This window comes from Gallinula chloropus, assembly GCF_964237585.1.
Source record: "Gallinula chloropus genome assembly, chromosome: 1".
Taxonomy (NCBI): Eukaryota; Metazoa; Chordata; class Aves; order Gruiformes; family Rallidae; genus Gallinula; species Gallinula chloropus.
The window spans coordinates 13,503,712-13,521,245 of NC_140085.1; the positions used below are offsets into that span (position 1 = coordinate 13,503,712).

Below are 17,534 nucleotides of genomic sequence, written 5' to 3' on the forward strand. Positions count from 1 at the left end.
TAGAATAATATATAAAGCAATAAGTAATGCCAGAATAGCGAAAACAGAAAAGTAGCTTTTATTTTTTTGTTTTCCCATGCTGCATCTGACATTGTCAGATATGGTCAAGTTGGAAGGTCTCCTGCAGGACTGATGTAACCAAGCACCAACCTATTCCTAAGGATGCACAATTTCATATTCATTGAATAAAATTACTTGGAATTTACATAATTAAACTGAATATTAATGATATATAGATGTTAAACCACTAAATTGAGTTTTATGAAGTAAATTAGTCTCAATATTTTAAATAAAAAAACTCAGATCAGGCAAAAGATAAAAGTCACCTCTGTGTCATGAAATAAGGTAAGCCCAAATTTTGCTTCAGTAGGTACTTACGGCAACATTGTATTCCCATATCATCCTCCAGAAGTCTATTACTGTATTCGCTAATGGTCCCTGGGTAGCAACATATGCTTTTGGCCCATGAACTCCCTAGGATTGCACAAATGAACCATTAATGTGCATAAAGAAAGTTTATCTGTACTGAATAAAAAAAGGCTTTAGGTTATAATCATGTAAAATTAGAGGGTTTTTTTTTTACCCAACAGGAAGGGTGAAAATAAAATGAGAGTCCCTTTTTACATTAGTGGGAATTTTGCTCTGGTGATTTCAGTTTTTTGGGGGGGAGAGGGGGGTGTGGAAAGGAGGAGTTTATAACAGCTATTGTACAGCCAGAGACTGTAACAAAATGTTAAGTTTCTGCACGTTCAGATTCTGAAGATCACCTTTAAGACTGCTTTTCTTTACTACTCCAAGATGTAATGATGAAAGTCTCTCCTGCAAAGCATTCCCTCAAACAAGTTAACGTTCCTCCAAGTAATACCACATTTCAAAAATCCAATTTTTTATAAATTTTCTATAAAGCTTGAAGATGTTTACATTCAGCTTTTCAAGCTAAGCATTCAAGAAGTGATATTTATAGTAACACCTGTTTCTGAAAAAGCATTACTGTGTAGAAGCAACATGAGAATAACACCATAAAGAAAACCCAAGGTCTCCATACTTTAAACAAAAGCTTAACAAGTTTTTAATCATATTATGGCTTCTCTTTAACACTGTTTGATACAATTCCATTGCCACACTTGTGCCATAAATAGCAAGAGGCGCATATTAACATACACCCTTTGTTAAAAAGTATTACTTAAAAGTAATATTGAAACTTAAAAAAACTGCTTAAAAATTGGCATTGTGTTTGCAAACTTATTCAAGCCATACTAAAAGAAAGTCTTGCCTCACAACTTCAAGACTATAATATTAAAACCGTACTGATATTAAATAAAAACTTAAAAAGAATTTTAAGAACTTTTATGCTAGTAATACATACCTTAATAAAGTTTGCATTGATGTAATCTGAATCTTGTGGGGGAGTTTTTAGAGTTAGTTTAACCCGGCTATGATCAACTGAAAGAAAAAATAATTTTTAAAAACAACAATTATAGGACATGTAAAGGTATGTAACAGTAAATATAATATCTAGCATACGTACAAGACATATAGAAGAAATTAAGAACTAAACAAGCTTTCCTAAAGACATCACACAAGCAAGTCAGACAATTTAATTTATGGGTCAACCAACTCAGGTATAAGCAGGAAGTTTCTACTGCTTTGTCCTCCTGATGCCCGAGTTTAGAGACTACCAACTACTGAAATTCCAAGAACAATATATTACAGAGGCACAAAATTTAGTTGCTCAGAATTACTCAAAGTTGTAGTTCCATAAGATTAAAGCACATCATGATGGTCAGTATTAAAGTCACATTTATGGTGCTTGTTTTGGCAGGGGGGGTTGTACTCGATCTCTCGAGGTCCCTTCCAACCCCTACGATTCTGTGATTCTATGATTTACAGAAAGCAGAAAGAATAAAACACTACTGCGGAGTTAAAGAAGCCAGCAGGTCTTAAAGTCTCTGCCAAGGAGCACTCCATCAAGTATTACAACATGAAATACTCACTTGGGTTTATTGCTCAGGCACAGACTGACCTCTACCCTCAAAGGCTGAGCAAAGCACTTTGCTGGGGCACTTCTAAACTAGAAGTCGCAGACTCCTTCACTTTCAGCTTTTTGACATTTCAAGTTTCTGCCTCAATTACTACTGTCTCTGAGAAAGCAGAACTTTGGAGACCAAAATCCTCAGCAGTGTTAAAAATAGCCCTTATTAGTTGTTGACAGAATGAACTAAGCATCTTGGAATTCTTTCTTGGCACTGAAAAAAATAATTAAGTTCATCTTTAATCCAAGAAACAACTTGATGATTCTTATTAAGAAGGATGGTAGGTGGTTGGCAGGTTGGCCAGTCCTTCCAGCCCTTGTCGATACCAGCACTTCCTACCTGGCATGCAAAAATCACCCAAACTATCTCCACAATAAGGGCTGACATAGTTATTTTAGTGTTATGATAAATTGGAAATTCATATTTAAAAAAAAAAAATCTTCACACTGGGGAACAGGAGTAACTGCAGAAACAGCATCTGATCAAGCAATTTCTGTTTCTTTCTGTTCCCAGGGTCAATTCGTCAACCACAGAACAGCTGCTAAAACTGTGGAGCTAAGTTAAAGAGAAAAAAAAAAGAATCTATTTAAAAGGAGGAAATATGGTTGCTTGGGTTGGGGGATGTGTTTGTGTTTGTGGAGTTGGTTCTTTTCTTTCTGTCAAGACATCACTGGTAATAAAATAAGAAACGATGTCTGCAAGAAGTACATGCTCAGACTTATTTCTATATAGAAAGCTCTTCCAAAATACTTGCTTTCAAGATGGTGACATTTTCTGCCAGTGTCCTGATAACATACAGAAACATTTGTGTTACCATGTAAGGTTTCCTAAAAAGGCAGAAGTGCAGATTGCAAGACATTTAGATCACAGATGTGAAGACCACATACTCTCACATAAAGGCCTAGAGAAACCCGTAACACTTACTACACCATATAATACTCACACTCATAATATAAGAGTAAGAACACTTCACAAACAGGCAATGGTTAATGAATACTAAAAACTGCTTTCAAATGGCAGATCAAACTAATTGAAGTGGTAGGCTACTGAGGTCTCCTATCTTCCCAGCACAGTTGATGCAAAATTCTAGAGCAGTTAACAAGCATCTCTCCCACCTGCCTCTATCTGCCACAGGTCAGCTCTTAGAGTTTAAGGTCTGGAATAAAATTGTCAAAAAAATTTCCATTGCAGGTTTCAGCTTTAGAAAATTAAGTACTTGGACATTTCTATGTAGCTTATAGGCTCAGTTCACAATTGCCAATTTGTGTCTTCAGGTAAGCAGTGAACACCATGTTTCATTTAACTGTCACTTAGGGTAACATCAACAGATCTTACTCTGAAGCTACTACTGAGTTAGCACTGAGGTACTGCCCTCTCTGGTAGCAGTAACATTTTTAGCTAAATATGGTGCTAGTATCAAATTGATTTACAAGTGTAAGTTCTTTTCTAGATTTATAAAATATAGACAAAGTATAATTGCCTCTTCTCATCCAAATACCTCATGGTTTTCATTTGTCAAACTTGTCTCCCATCACTTTATTGCTGCAACCTTTGGATGTTTGAAGATATTCTCACTTCAACTGAAAATATACCTTCAATTTTCTTGAACATCAGCTTTGAGGTTGGCTCATTTTCCCCACTGTTATCTGTGTATCCTTTCACAACCCAAGGACTCAGATTTTTTACATATATGAAAGAAAAGCACGCCTAGCACTCTAGTTGCAGCTATTTACTACTGTAGTAGCTACTAAGTGTCTCATCGGTTCAGCCTGGATGCTTGCTACCAAGACCGTGCTATATTGTTCACAATCTACCAAAACAGAAAACAGGGTATAACAACTCATAATAAGACAACAACAACTTCCTTCTCTTTTTCTCTCCATCTGTTAAACATGTTTCCTCACAACTAAAAAGCCCAAACACAAAACCCCCAACAATACTTAACTACTTCACTGCAGTTGAGCTTAGTACCATACTGTTCTTCATGTGTGATGTTACACACACATCCTCTAGCAAAATTTGACATCCCTTTCCTTCTAAGTGCAGCAGCAAACACTATGCCCACCTGGTTAAACAATCTAGGGCCTGTGGCTTTAGGGCAAAGTTTGCTGCTGCAAATGTTGCTCCAAGCACTGATAAACACTGAAATAACAGAGCAAACAGGTACAGAGCTATCTGAAACACACCATAATTCACTGGAGTCTATTACTAGAGCACATTTTGAAAATGAAAGTTAATGATGCTTAAGACCATTTTCAAATTGGTTATAAAGCTCCTAGCACTTGCGAGAAAGCTCAGCAGAGTAAAATGTAGCTGTTGTGAGTCACCCGGGTTATGGAACAATAGCATTTGTCAGAAAACTATCCTTTAACCTCTTCACTGTTGGCTGTCCATATCGAGAAGCACAACTGCTGAAATGCATGGTCTCAGGAGCTACACAAACTGAGCTTCTAAGAGGCCATCTTGTCATTACAGACCACTGATCAGTTTTCTGCTCTGACTCGTTTTCTGTGTTCATGAACTAAAGAGAATTCCTTTTGGATTCTAGCAAAATACAAACCAAAGATAATCCAGCACTCGAAGTTCTCTGACACTAATTGCAGAATACAACAAAAAAAAGAGATCTATTTTACTTCAAACCACAAAACCAGGTTCCTTAAAAGCTCCTTAAAGGTTCATCTAGAGTTTATGCTGACATTTGTTTGATTTCTGCCACAGATAATATTTTCCTAAGGAAAAAACCCACAGTGAAGCACCTACAAAAGTTCTAGATTATTCTGAGCTAAAATGAAACCGCCAGAATGATATAGCTTGGGACCTAGCACACATTTTATCCTTAAGTGATAGTTCTCCTAATAAAATATACCAATATTCACTTGCTTTCTGCCTTCCAAGTTAAAAATAAACTTTTAACCAGTTATCTTTCAGCAAATGATCTCTAGTTTTGTCTTTCAGTAATAGCTAAATAGTAAAATTCAAAATAAATGAAGAACAACATGCAATTTCCTTTGTTTTCTATTACCACATAAATCAGACTTACATGGCAATATATCCTTGTATCTATTCTTTTTAACATTTTCTTCTTTTTCTCCAGTAGCTGTTGGATAGATCTTCTCTGTCCTGTATTTTGTTGATAATCTTCTTAATCTCTGAAATGAAACATTTACATTAAACTTTCAAGTCTCAGGATAACAGAAACATCACTATGTATTATCTTCATTGATGATAATCACAAAAAATCCCACCCGTCTTCATCTCCCACAATATTGCTTATGATGAAGTTTAAAAATCTACTTATCCAGTTCTTGTAGCTCATCAGCAGTTTACAACCTACTCAAAACCAGTTCTATACATCTGCAGCACCAGTAAGGAATATAGTTATATTTATAGTATATAATATACAGAAAATATAACTAATATACAGAAAATATAACTATATATATATTATATACTATATTCATACTATTCTGTACGAATATCTGTGATAACAGAGAAATCCCTTATTGCTGAGCATACGTGCAGGAAGAGCTGAGAGCAGGCTGACTGAGGAACAGCTGTCAGGAGCTGGTACTTGGCTCTGAAACATGCAGCTTCCAACACAGTAACAACCAAACAGAAGGCAAAATCTCTATTTCAACAGGCATCCACTCATTACACCCAAGTCCTGTTGAGTTTCAAGCTCACTCAGAGAACAAGCCCCTGCCTCTAAGTACAGTGTATCTACAGTTGAGATGAATGACATGAGTCTGCTGTATTCACAGCAGTATGTAATTTTCCCCTCCTCCATGTATTTCAAATCCTAGACATTTGAAATGCTCAAAATCTCTAGTAACAAAATCCAGTCCATGCCTTCCAGCAACCTAGGAAATAAGAGCAATACAGCTTTTATCCTCCCACTCAAAGTATGCCTTTGCAACCTTAAAACTGATGAGGAAAATAAAAAGGAGTATACATTCTCTTTGGAAAAATAAAAATCACCAACAAAAAAAGCCCACAAATTACCCAGGAGAACCTGGCAGCATCTGTTATCTTAGACTGTGTATACATCCAGATTTAAGAAGGAACCTGAAGAACTCAGATAGTGACTCTGGCTGCCAGCTAAAGCTAGGTGGCTGCAAAACCCAGCCGTGCAGTCCACACCAACATGGTGGTGGTATATAAGATGATCAAGAGGAAAACAGAGAACACAGCTTCAAAGAAGATTAATGTTTCCATTGAGTGGAAACATTTCTACAGAGGTAGAAAGGTAGAGGTGGTTCACATTCCCCTCCTTCCATCTTTTATGCTTGATTATCATCCTTGAAGACCCAACATCTTCATGCGTTGCTTTCAGGGAAGGGGAGGCAGGAGGATATTTTTAGCTGGCAAGAAACCTCACCCATTTTTCTTTATCTGTGACTGTGCAACAACAAACAGGCAGAAGGACATAATAAATAAGATTAATTGCCTGCAACACCAGGCAATTTCTTCTTGAATTCTGCTAAAACTACTGTAACACTTGAGACCGACTGCACACTTCAATTTAAAAAAAAAAGCAAAAGAGAAATGAATGGCAACCCAAGTCCACCAATAATTCTTCCAGAAAAAAGGCAAAAGAAAAACCACATGAAATTCAGCATTTCTGCTGCACACAGAAAAACACTAGGAGATTTTCTAGATACAGAAAAAACCCAGTAATGTTTATATGCAAATGTGGGTGAAATTTTGCATAGATTAAGTTATTCAACTAAATTTAAAAGTGACATTTACCAGTTTTTAAACTTTTTTTCCTCTTCTCTAAGGACTTTATCACAGAATAAATCACTGAACACTAAAAAGTATAATAGAGCTAGCACACAGTTTTTATTTTCTTAAATTGCATAGCTCTTTATAAACTTGCTGTGTTAGTCACTGAAGAAAAAAGTAAATATTTGGAGGTGGGACAAAGTCTCTGACCACACAGCGTCTGAGGTGCTAAATATACTGTCTGACATCCTTGCTACAATGAAGAATAAGAAGCTTCAATTCTTGAAGAGAGATGTAAACAGTTACAGGAAACTTCAATTCAGACTACACTATCTTTGCAACATTAAAAACCAAATTCACCTGTACGCACAGCAGGAAGAGAAACCTGGTTTGCAACATAGTACAGAGCTACGGAACACCAGTTGCACAACAGAGACAGCCTTTCCTACCTAACACAGCCCTTCCCTGTGTCAAAATAAATATGGCCTGTGCTAAGCCTGGGCACAACCAGGAGGGTAGGAATAGCAACACACACACATGTAATTTCACTGTATCAGCTACGAATTGCAAGACTAAGAAATGGTTTGAAATGGGCTATCAGCCACCAATTTGAAGGGAAAGGGGGCAGGGGAGGGAAACTAAGGGAAAGAATTATATTTTCCAGGTACAGACAACAGGATTTTGTATATTGTTCAACATCTCAATCTGGTTGGGAGTTTTGAGAATTTTGAGGTTTTTTCCCACCTTACTGATCTTCATGTATAAGTGTCATGACTCTCCTTAGTAAAAGCAACAAAGACGTTTAGAGAAAAAAAACAATGACTAACATCCAGGTGTAGGAGCAGAATTTACTTTGTGTGACAAACGATATGCTTGACAGTACAGGAAAAAAACCCAAACAGGTATCAAAAACCACCCTAGGAAGATGATCCTTTTTGCATCAGCCCATTTTAAAGGCATGCAAGAAAGAACACTTTCACAGGTACAACCTGGAACTCTCATAAGGCAAAAACTCTGGAGGGACTAGCACAAACTTTCATTTTCTAGGAAACGATGCTATGAGAACGCAGCAGAGCCTTCTCCCCCGCGTGATTCAACAGCTGTACAATCTGCTAAACACACTGGAAAGAAAGATTAGCATAGCCCATCTCTAAAGCCAAGACTGGAAATGAAATACAGGTTGACTAACAGACATCTGCTCCTAAAATACTTCAGCATCCATGCTTTTAATGCATGTATCAACTGTTCTAGGACACGGGTAATAGAAGCTAAGCAGAGTCCTGAGAGCAATCAAAAAGAGTAAGTAGCACTCTGATTTCTGGTAGTATCTGCTACATTGAATAGTGTCTACTTCACGCTTGAGAAAGAATTGACTCAAGAGTAACGAAAGAATTGTAAAAACTGAGCTTTGAACAAACAACCACAGAGTGGAAACGTGCCAGACTCAGCAGAAGATTTTGCCCCACATGCAACAGAAAATCTCTGCAGAAAGCTATTGCAAAGCGTACACACAGCCTGCTGTAGGATTCAGCGCTTCCTAGGTTACAGCCTAGAGCAACCAGAAAGAGGAGAATGTACCAATGGCAGGACAGGGGTAATGACAGGGCAGAAGAAGAAAGAGTTTCGTTCAGACTATGGTAAGCTGATGACAAGATAGCCAGCAAGATCCGTCACAGTCCAGCTTCATGCTAATTCATAATAAACAACTGTCTGCAGTACAAAGCAGCACTCATTTGGGTTAAGTCAGTAAACTGCCAAATGGCTTCCCAGAAGATACTCAGATGCCAACTGCAGGGACATGAGAGATCCAGCCTGCTGCCTCCACAGATAACAGTGGACACTTCCATGACACTTGTATATTCACTGGAACTGCTGTTCCAGTACCACAAAAATGTTCATTTATATATTCTTTTAAGAACAGAATGGTCAAAACCCAAGTCTATATTCATGATTCATCATACTTAAGGAACTACATTCACAAGGCCTTAAGTTCCATTCTCATTAGAACAGCTCGAGTTTAATTCTGCTTATTCACTGCGTGACAGAAGTGGTTTGTGGGATGGTGACAAGCACTTACCACATGTGACGGTGGGGGATGAGCCTTCGAAACAATTTGAGTTTCAGAAACATACTTCCAGCTTCCACAGTGCTTTTACAGTCTGTACTAGAAACCTACTTCAGTGTTTTCACAAAGAGACAAATCAGCTTTTCAAACCCAGCTTGTGCAATTCTACCATATTAAGAACAACTCAGTCCAATCTGTTCAGGAAACACAGATCTCTGACATTCTCAGTCAATCTATATCATCTATTCACCACTTCAGAAAGCCTAAAAAGACACATTGCTTAATGCCATAGAAATGTTGTGTGTGGATTAAAGAAAGTACTGACACTGCCCATTAAATTTGAAGAACTTGCTTTAAAAGCCTGAACCTTATTTAAGATACAGAAGTTCTTGTGACTCCCTTCCCCCCGCCCCCCAGGGAAAGCATGACAGATATTTAACCAGGATTTCACTTATTTTATATAAGTCGCCTTTCATTCCATGAAAGTTACCTGAAAGGTCAAAGCATAGAAGATACTAGGAAACACTTTAAAAAAAGAAAATACTAACACTATGTCCTAAGACAGCTATTTCTATCGTAAACTTGACATTACATTGTTCTTACTAGCAGCAGGGAAAGAAAAACATGAATTATGTTCAACTGCTCTCATCCTAATAATTTAGGTAAACATTACGAGGGCAGAATAAATTTCCTAGTACTTTTATACAGTGAGAAATACATACCTGTAAGGAACAACATGAACCAAACTATCACAAAAACATCAAAATAACTATCATCTGGTCAGATTACTCAGGCTTCAGATTCTGTACCATACTATAAACACAGAGATGCCTTTGTCAAAAGACAGCTCACTCACAGACTCATATATCACTGCTCAAATGAGGCTGTGACTTTCTAAAACTATTTTGGTTCCAGAAGTATTTTAGCCTGAAGTCCCAGAAAAATCAGGCTGGATTTTCCCTATACCACTTTCTTACCACTGAGGGCTCTGGGAAACACCAACACAAGCTAATGCTAATGAACTCAGCTGGAAGATGGACTGTTCTGAGTGAGGGGTTCCTCTGCAGCTTGGGGTTGCAATAGCAGTGAAGGGATGAATACAGTAAGCAGGGTTTCCTTTTGGTGACTCTGCCAGAACAAGAGCTGCATGGGAACATTGCAGTTCAGTCCAAAGTTTCCAGAGAAGTCAGATCCAGTTGGGCCGAATCAACACCAAACCGTTCCAACATAGGATAACCCAAGGTGACCTCATTCCCCTGTTAAGTAGCACAAATAATGCAGCACTTCATGTCATTTTAGGTATCACACTTGCATTTAAGTTTCCCAACCATGGCTGTAGTTTATATTCGTACATTAAATGCTCTGCATCTGTTGTTACACATAAATACAGCATGAAAACATGGAAAGACCTACAGGCAAGATAATGCCCGAAGAATCTAAGCTAGCAATTAAAATTAGCTGTCATACTAATACTTAGTACATACATCTGAAACTACAAATAAAACTAATTTGAGAGCATCCTTCACACCACTTTGCCTCAGGAGCATTTGAAAAACAGCATACCCTTGTGACACATATTGATCTTTCCCCAGCTATTCCTGTCCACTTTCAAACAACAATTATGTTTAAGAATTCCTAGCCCGCATGATGGAAGGAAAAAGCCTTCCCAAACACTAGCCAAGCATAAACAATGAAAGGAGAATGACCTGGTTCTGTAAAAGAAAAGCCTTGTCGTATCTCAACATTTGCAGATGGCTTTGGCTGCAAGGAACAGGCTAGCAGTCTGGGTTTAACCTATTTCTCTGAAATAAAGCCCTGAAAAGGAGATTGCAAGCTAAATTGATAGAAAGAAAGAGATATGAGACAGAGGAGTTTTCACTAACTCAGCATTCTCATCTAGCAACACCTACTAACTCTTGAGCTGTAGGTGCTCCAAGGGAACCTCTGCTGAAGTGATTAATAGACAAGCCTGGTAACTAGCTTTGTCTTCTGTGTTTCATAGTAGGACAACGACAGATCTAAAACCCCCGGTGTTCAGGGAAGGTTGTGTGAACTACATAGAAGAAAAATCCCTCAAAATTACCCAGGGAAACAGCAGCATCATTTCAGTATTAGATGGTATAGTGTATTCTGTAATACCTTAACTCCGTTCAGCATTTTCTCAGGGAAGAGAGGAATTCATGTTATTGCATTATTTTGAGATTTATTCCAATAAAGAAGCATTAGTAACTGAGGACAGTGGGGGTAGGTCTTCACACAGAAGAGACCAAATGACAGTACTGAAAGCAGCCAGTTAATACATCCTACTTTCTTCAGTAAGCATCAAATTAAAACTGAGAACAGGTAAAAATTCGCAAGAATTAGGTACTGCCAAAGTATGATCAATGTTTTCCATATTTCCAAACCTGTATTTTCCCTAGCAAAGGTGTTAGAATTAGGAATGTCTGCCACACTGCTAATACATAAAATACATCTTTGTACATATTACCAAAATATGGGCTGATTGCTTGAAAAGTCTCCTTTTCTCTTCCTTGTTTCTTAAACAGTTCTTATTCTAGCCACATATTAATCCCAGTCTAATTTAGCAGTACTATCAATTACAGTTGCAGTTAGTTTATGTTCAGCATAATATAACTGCCTATCTCTGATGCACACTGTTTCCTCACCACACTCCATGTATTGCAAAGACTACCACAAACATTACATCAAGTGAAAATGTGCAGGGCCACCCAACAGTGACAGTTACAGGCTGTGAGTAAAGAACAGGAAAGTTTCAGTTAGTCTGAAACCACGTGATTAGAAAACAGACTTCTTTGGGTTGAAGGCTGTCTGCAATGCAAAAACAGAAAAGGCATTTAAAATTAGCACACTACAAGAAACAGCCTCCTTAATAGCATTAAGGAAATTCAGGAACAATTCTTGATAATTCAAAACCGAAATAAACCTCAGATGTTTTGCAATTGACCAGATGATGATTTTCAGACCTAACTATATTAAAACAACCAGCATGAAGTGGGAAAGCATTTAAACAAACAAGGAAACAAAATCCATAACCAGAGAAACCCCTCTGCTTAAAAACATAATTTCCTAGTTGCCAGTTTGCTGTTTTCCTCTTACTTTTTTTGGTGAGTTTGTGCATGCTAACAGCACATATTTGTGCTGTATGAAAAAATACAATGCTACATCTAGTTTTCATTTTCCCTTTCAGTCTTTCTTCAAGCATATATACCTCTTACCTTACCTTGCTATGTGAATAAAAGGGAAGATGCTCCTAAAAAAAGCTACAGCAAATAATTTTTAAGAGAATGTTTTTACACCACTCTAGATAATGAAGTATTTTAATGGAATCAGCCAACATATCTGCAAAAAATCCAACAGACATTTTTCCCCCCCACCAGCCCTTCTTATCACATCACTGTAGATACCCACTGTGTTCGTAGTTCTTGTACAGTTGAGCTGCCAGCATTTTACCAGTCTTGCTGCTGAGCCTGCATTCAGGTCAGAGCCAAAAATTTAAGATCTTATCACATGATGGCAAAACAAATTGTTAAACACAGCACAGTTTTCACTACATGCATATTTCCTTTGTAGCAGGAAAGTGCTGTGCCATGACACAGGGGTACAAAGATGCATAACCCTTCCACCCTCAGCAGCTTCCAACAGAACAGGGTTTAGGTAGACTTAGAGGAAAGGTTAAGTATTGCAGCTGTTCTCCCAGATGTTGTCTATACATGTAATCAATGCAGGCATTTACAGTGTAAGCACATCAAATCTGCACATATCACGCTGGACCACAACAGCCCCTGGGGGAATTCACCAATGCCACAGTAACAGGTCAGTTGGGAGTACTCTGGATCCAGAGTATAAGGCTTCCAAAACCAAGAGGAAGATTAGTCTTGTTATGATCCCAATGATTTGAGCTGCTCAGAAAGACATTAACCAGACGTGTCATCACTGATACTAGGCACAGATTTAGCTTTAAATTAGAAGATGTAAAGAATAGCTTAAATGGCCACCTCATCTCTAATCTTGTCAGGAAAAGCCATCATAAGTAAATCTGCAACACCACTGCTGCCATGGCAGAATTCTGCTGAAAAGCCTTGCTGGGACCAAGTATGCGACAGGTGGGATGAACTTTCCACTCCCGTGTTGGAGGTGGGTTTTGTTTGTTTTAAAGCCAGAAACTGGTTACAGGTCCAGGTATGCTTCCTTTCAAGAATCACCCTTTGATTCATCCAGGAGAGGTGACCATGCTACAGTCCACTATCCAACCAGACTAGCTCCGAGGCAACAATGATAGTGCAACATCTGAATTGATTGATAACTTTTACAGAGTGCTTCTTTCCCCTGAAGTAGAGATGAAAGTAGATATTTGTCCTACCTCCCTTACACTAGAGTTCAAGTTTCTCAGTGAAGTCAAAACCCAACAGCTATGATGTAATAAGAACAGATACCAAAGTGACAGCATCCCTAGGACAAGTGTAGAAGTTATCTAAAAGCAAGTTGAGACTTTCTCCACAATAAACACCCCAAAGGCAAGAGATTTCATTCCAGCTCAATCATGCAGCTTAAAGGAACATGATATGTTCTTTCAGGGTCACAGGAGAGGCTCTGGGTCAGTCACTGTTGGTTATAATTCTATGGTTCTTCATTTCCAGTGCTTGTGCCTTAACATGCATCACACCTAAAACAATCAAAAGCACCTTGTGACAAGCATTCAAAGCAACAGCTGTATAGCCAATACTGATCAGGTAGAATTCATATATATAAACAGCATAAGGATCTAAATAGGTACCAGCTAAACCTGCCTGTGGAGAATACTTAAGTTGAACCATGTCAATTCTCCCTGAGATATTTCATCATTTATTACCATCAAAACTTTCTTCTCTATAATCTTTACCATCCCTTCCTCTCAATTTCATAGTATGTGGAATGAAGCATTACAGTTCCATGAACGTGTTTTGTCTTTTATTTCTGCATAGCATTAAAAAAGAAAGAAAAATGTAATAATAATAACCAGGTTCTCCCTTTTCCTTCACAAGAGGCAAACCTCCTCTTCTTCTCCCATGCCTTGCACCACATTGCCTTGAGGTCAGCACTTGAGTTTGGCCCAATTCACAATAGGTGAAAAAAAACAGCACCAAAAAATGAAACAGGAAACACCAAGCTTCCACTCCAACAGAAGTAAAATTTCCTACCCATTAGTACCAAAGCTGCGATAAGCAAAGACACAGGAGAATACTCCTAAAGCTTTTTAATAAATCTGTACCTCCCCAAAGAAAAGGTTTGCTATAACTGTTATGTCCTACCTCCAAAAAGGCATCAGTTGTTGATTTAAATCAGTTATGTCTTCCCATTTCTCTGAAGTGGAGATCCTGGTCTGTAAGAGTTTCACTGAGAATGACTAAGCCAAAAAGCTGAACAAATGCTCTGGGCAAAAAGCATAGCTGTGTCTGCAGTCAAGAAACACTCCAACTGAGATCTGGGTTTGGGTCCAAATGACCTTATTGAAACATCTCTAGAACTCCAAGGTGCCATTGCTTTCAGTTTTGTGACATCTTTTAGCATACAGTTGAATTGCTATGTGATGACACGGGTTCAGTGTTAAATACGCTGATGTTGGGCACACAAGGAATTCCAATAAAAATATGTCAGTTTTATCTGTCACCAGAAGCCTAACTTTTTTTTTTTGTTGGCAGCTGGCTTGAAACTTGTATAGATACATGGTATCCATAGCGACTTTCAGTAGTTTACAACCCCCAGTATTCAGCAGGCAAGATTAGGATACTGCTAAAGTTATGTTAGTTTAGAATAGGCAATTAGAACACCCACAAGGTTTTAATTACTCTTCTCCCTCCAAAAAACCCAACACCACACAATCTAAAACCTTTCTGGACATAAATACAAAAAGAAGACTTTTGACAAGCACTGAATTAGTACTTCCATTCAGTAACACATATACAGGGAAGATGTAAGAGAATGTAAAGGGACAGAGAAGGTATCACAGAGAAAATTTCTCCTAACTAGAGAAAACATGCATACAACTTTTTTCACCCCATCTTTGAGGCTGTGTCTGGAAGCCAAGGAATGTGCTAGTTATAAAGAGGCCATTTATGACAGAGTTCAATAGCATTTTAAGAGCCAGAAAGAAGTAGCCTCATTAAAGATAGAAACTTGTACTAGGTTTCAACTGTAATAGCCCTAGCTAATAACCAGCACAATATTTACGGACAAGCAAAGGAACTGTGTGTCATAATTGTTGATATTTGTAGTATCTGCCAACTTTTGCCTAACAAATATGTCCCCATCAGTTCAAAAGCACAGATCTCACAACCAGATCGTGCCAATTCTGGTTTCAAAGAGATGGGACACGGAATGCAATGGCCTACAAAATGCTCACAATTACAGCAGAAAGAACTATAATGGAACTACTCAAATGAAACCAAAGCAGCAATGATGAGTACAGAAACAACACATCTAGTCAATAAGTTGTTCACAAGCATGATTTTAGATTACTTCTTTCCACTCAAGTTTTTGTTTTAATGGCTGAACATTCAAGAGCTCGAAGTAACTCTGCTAAATGCCTGAACAATACAAACTGACTTCTAGTTTTAAAGTCCTTAAACCTTCTACACTCTCTCCCATATGCACTTCTCTTCTACAAAAGTAACATTGGCATACATGCAGATTTTCTACAACCTTATAGTACTACTGCTCACACAAAAAATGTTTCTCAATTTCCTCATATTTTGTTCAATGGGCAGCTTCAAAAAGGAAAAGCCTAAGATTACTCTCAAATGTAACTATTTCAAATAAATAGTTTGACATACCATTAACACTTAAAAATCCATGATAATCTTAAACACAGGTATTCTCAGGCCATGCAAACCCAAAAGGAACTAGTACAATAGTTGCTGCTTCTGCAGCCCTGTCTCGTGATTTCACTTGAACGCCCAAAGACAAAAATACTACAGTGACATTATTTTAAAAAGCAAACGAAAATACTGTTTTAATCAAACTATTTGAAGTTTAAACTTTTTTAATCATGAACATTTTAAAGTATGTTTTTAATTCTGAAGACTCATAAAAGCTTGCATCAAACTAGAGTCAAGTAATAAACCTATTGCATGTGCTCTCTCTTAAAACCAGAGTTGAGAACCTAAATCCCAGATATTTCTACAATAAAGCCTTTATACACATTTTATTGCCTTAATGCCAAAGTTGCAGGTCAAAATTTAAATTAGTTTACAAACAGCTTGCAGGATGCCTTTATTATATTTGTAATGTAATTACTCCTGAAATTCTGAAATTATTTTCAAGAGCAGAGAAATGTTTACGTGGTATGAAATACACACTCAATCACATAAACATTTCCAAAGTTCTCTCCCTGATGTTTGTACCCTGCAGGCTATGTTTGTTACACAGTTAATTTGCTAAACACAGTCCTCCTACAGTGCCAAATCTCAACAAAGAAAAAGGTACTAAAGTCAAGCGGTAAAATTAATCTGGTTCAGGCAAGTGCCTTGTCAATCAAGCTGCTGATAAATTTAAAATAACACTTAACTGTCATCACTTTTAAAAGCTGAATATTTACAGTCTAGACTGTAGAAGTACACAGTGTTTGGTAAACAATAGCAAACCCTCATTAAAGTTTTTCTATCTGAAGTACAAACAAGTTTATTCAACAGCCCAGTGTTCTGGATGATAGATTTACTTCCAGGTATTTCAGAAATGCACAGGAATACCTCCAGATCCAGCCTCAATAATTCTCATCTATGTAGAATAAGTGACAAAGTAGTAAGACTCCCTTTCTTGGGAAAGGAAGCTGTTCCAATCTGAGCTTCAAAAAAGCATTTGATATGGTGCCAATTCAAAAGAAGAGTATGTGAAATTTTACAAGAATTCAGGCGAGACAAGTCATTTTCATCTGTTTTTACAAGGAAAAATATTGACAATAAAAATCATCTGACTGAAAGGATTTCACAACCAGAGTTTCTCAAAAAGCTTCCCAGGCCAATCAGGCACTTTCCTTCATGACTCCTCATGAAAAGCAGAGCATGATGACAGATGTTTGATGACAAAGCTAGAAAACAATCAACAAGAAGAGATGATGGGAATGTTACATAAAGCAAGCATGCATACTTTCAGGGTAATAGAAATAAGTCTGAACTTTAAAAAGCCAAATAATGTTGTATACTAGAAGCTGACAATGAAGGAGACACACATACATATTACCATAAACTAAGTGACAACTCATAAGCATTTGTAGTAGTCACTGAGCATATAAAGACACAGGATAACTTCTGACAAGCAAGCTGTGTTCAGTAGTACGTGCAGCATGCTGCGGTATTTCTAGAGATGAGACAGTATCAGTTCTTCACAGTCAATCAGGAGATGAAAAGAACAATTTTTTTTTCTTTAATTGAAGTAACAGGTCTGTTGAGACTGATTTTTCTTTTTTGATGTTTAGTGTAGTTTTATTTTTCTTCATGGTCTGATATTAATAAAACTGATTCAACTTGAAATTATTGACATTTTCCTCCTAGGGCAGAAACATTCATATTTGCTTGCATTGCAGAAGTGCCCTTTAGCACAGAAATTGTTAGTAGCCTTCACATTTTATTTCTGATATTTCATATAAAACATGAATTATTTTTTAAAAAAAATGTTTATGGCTGCAGTAGCCTGGTTTTACTTGAGGATACTTTTGC

At 37.5% G+C, this 17,534-nt stretch overlaps 1 protein-coding gene across 1 annotated transcript in view; it reads right to left on the reverse strand.

The window, feature by feature from the left end:
* PTPN12 (protein tyrosine phosphatase non-receptor type 12) overlaps positions 1–17,534 on the reverse strand; it is a 74,125-nt gene that overhangs the window by 37,217 nt on the left and 19,374 nt on the right. The window contains exons 2-4 of the mRNA XM_084279124.1: positions 5,074–5,182; positions 1,367–1,443; positions 379–474 (exon numbers count right to left, since the gene is read on the reverse strand). Of these exons, the coding sequence (XP_084135250.1) occupies positions 379–474; positions 1,367–1,443; positions 5,074–5,182 (282 nt within the window). The remainder of the gene's footprint in view (positions 1–378; positions 475–1,366; positions 1,444–5,073; positions 5,183–17,534) is intronic.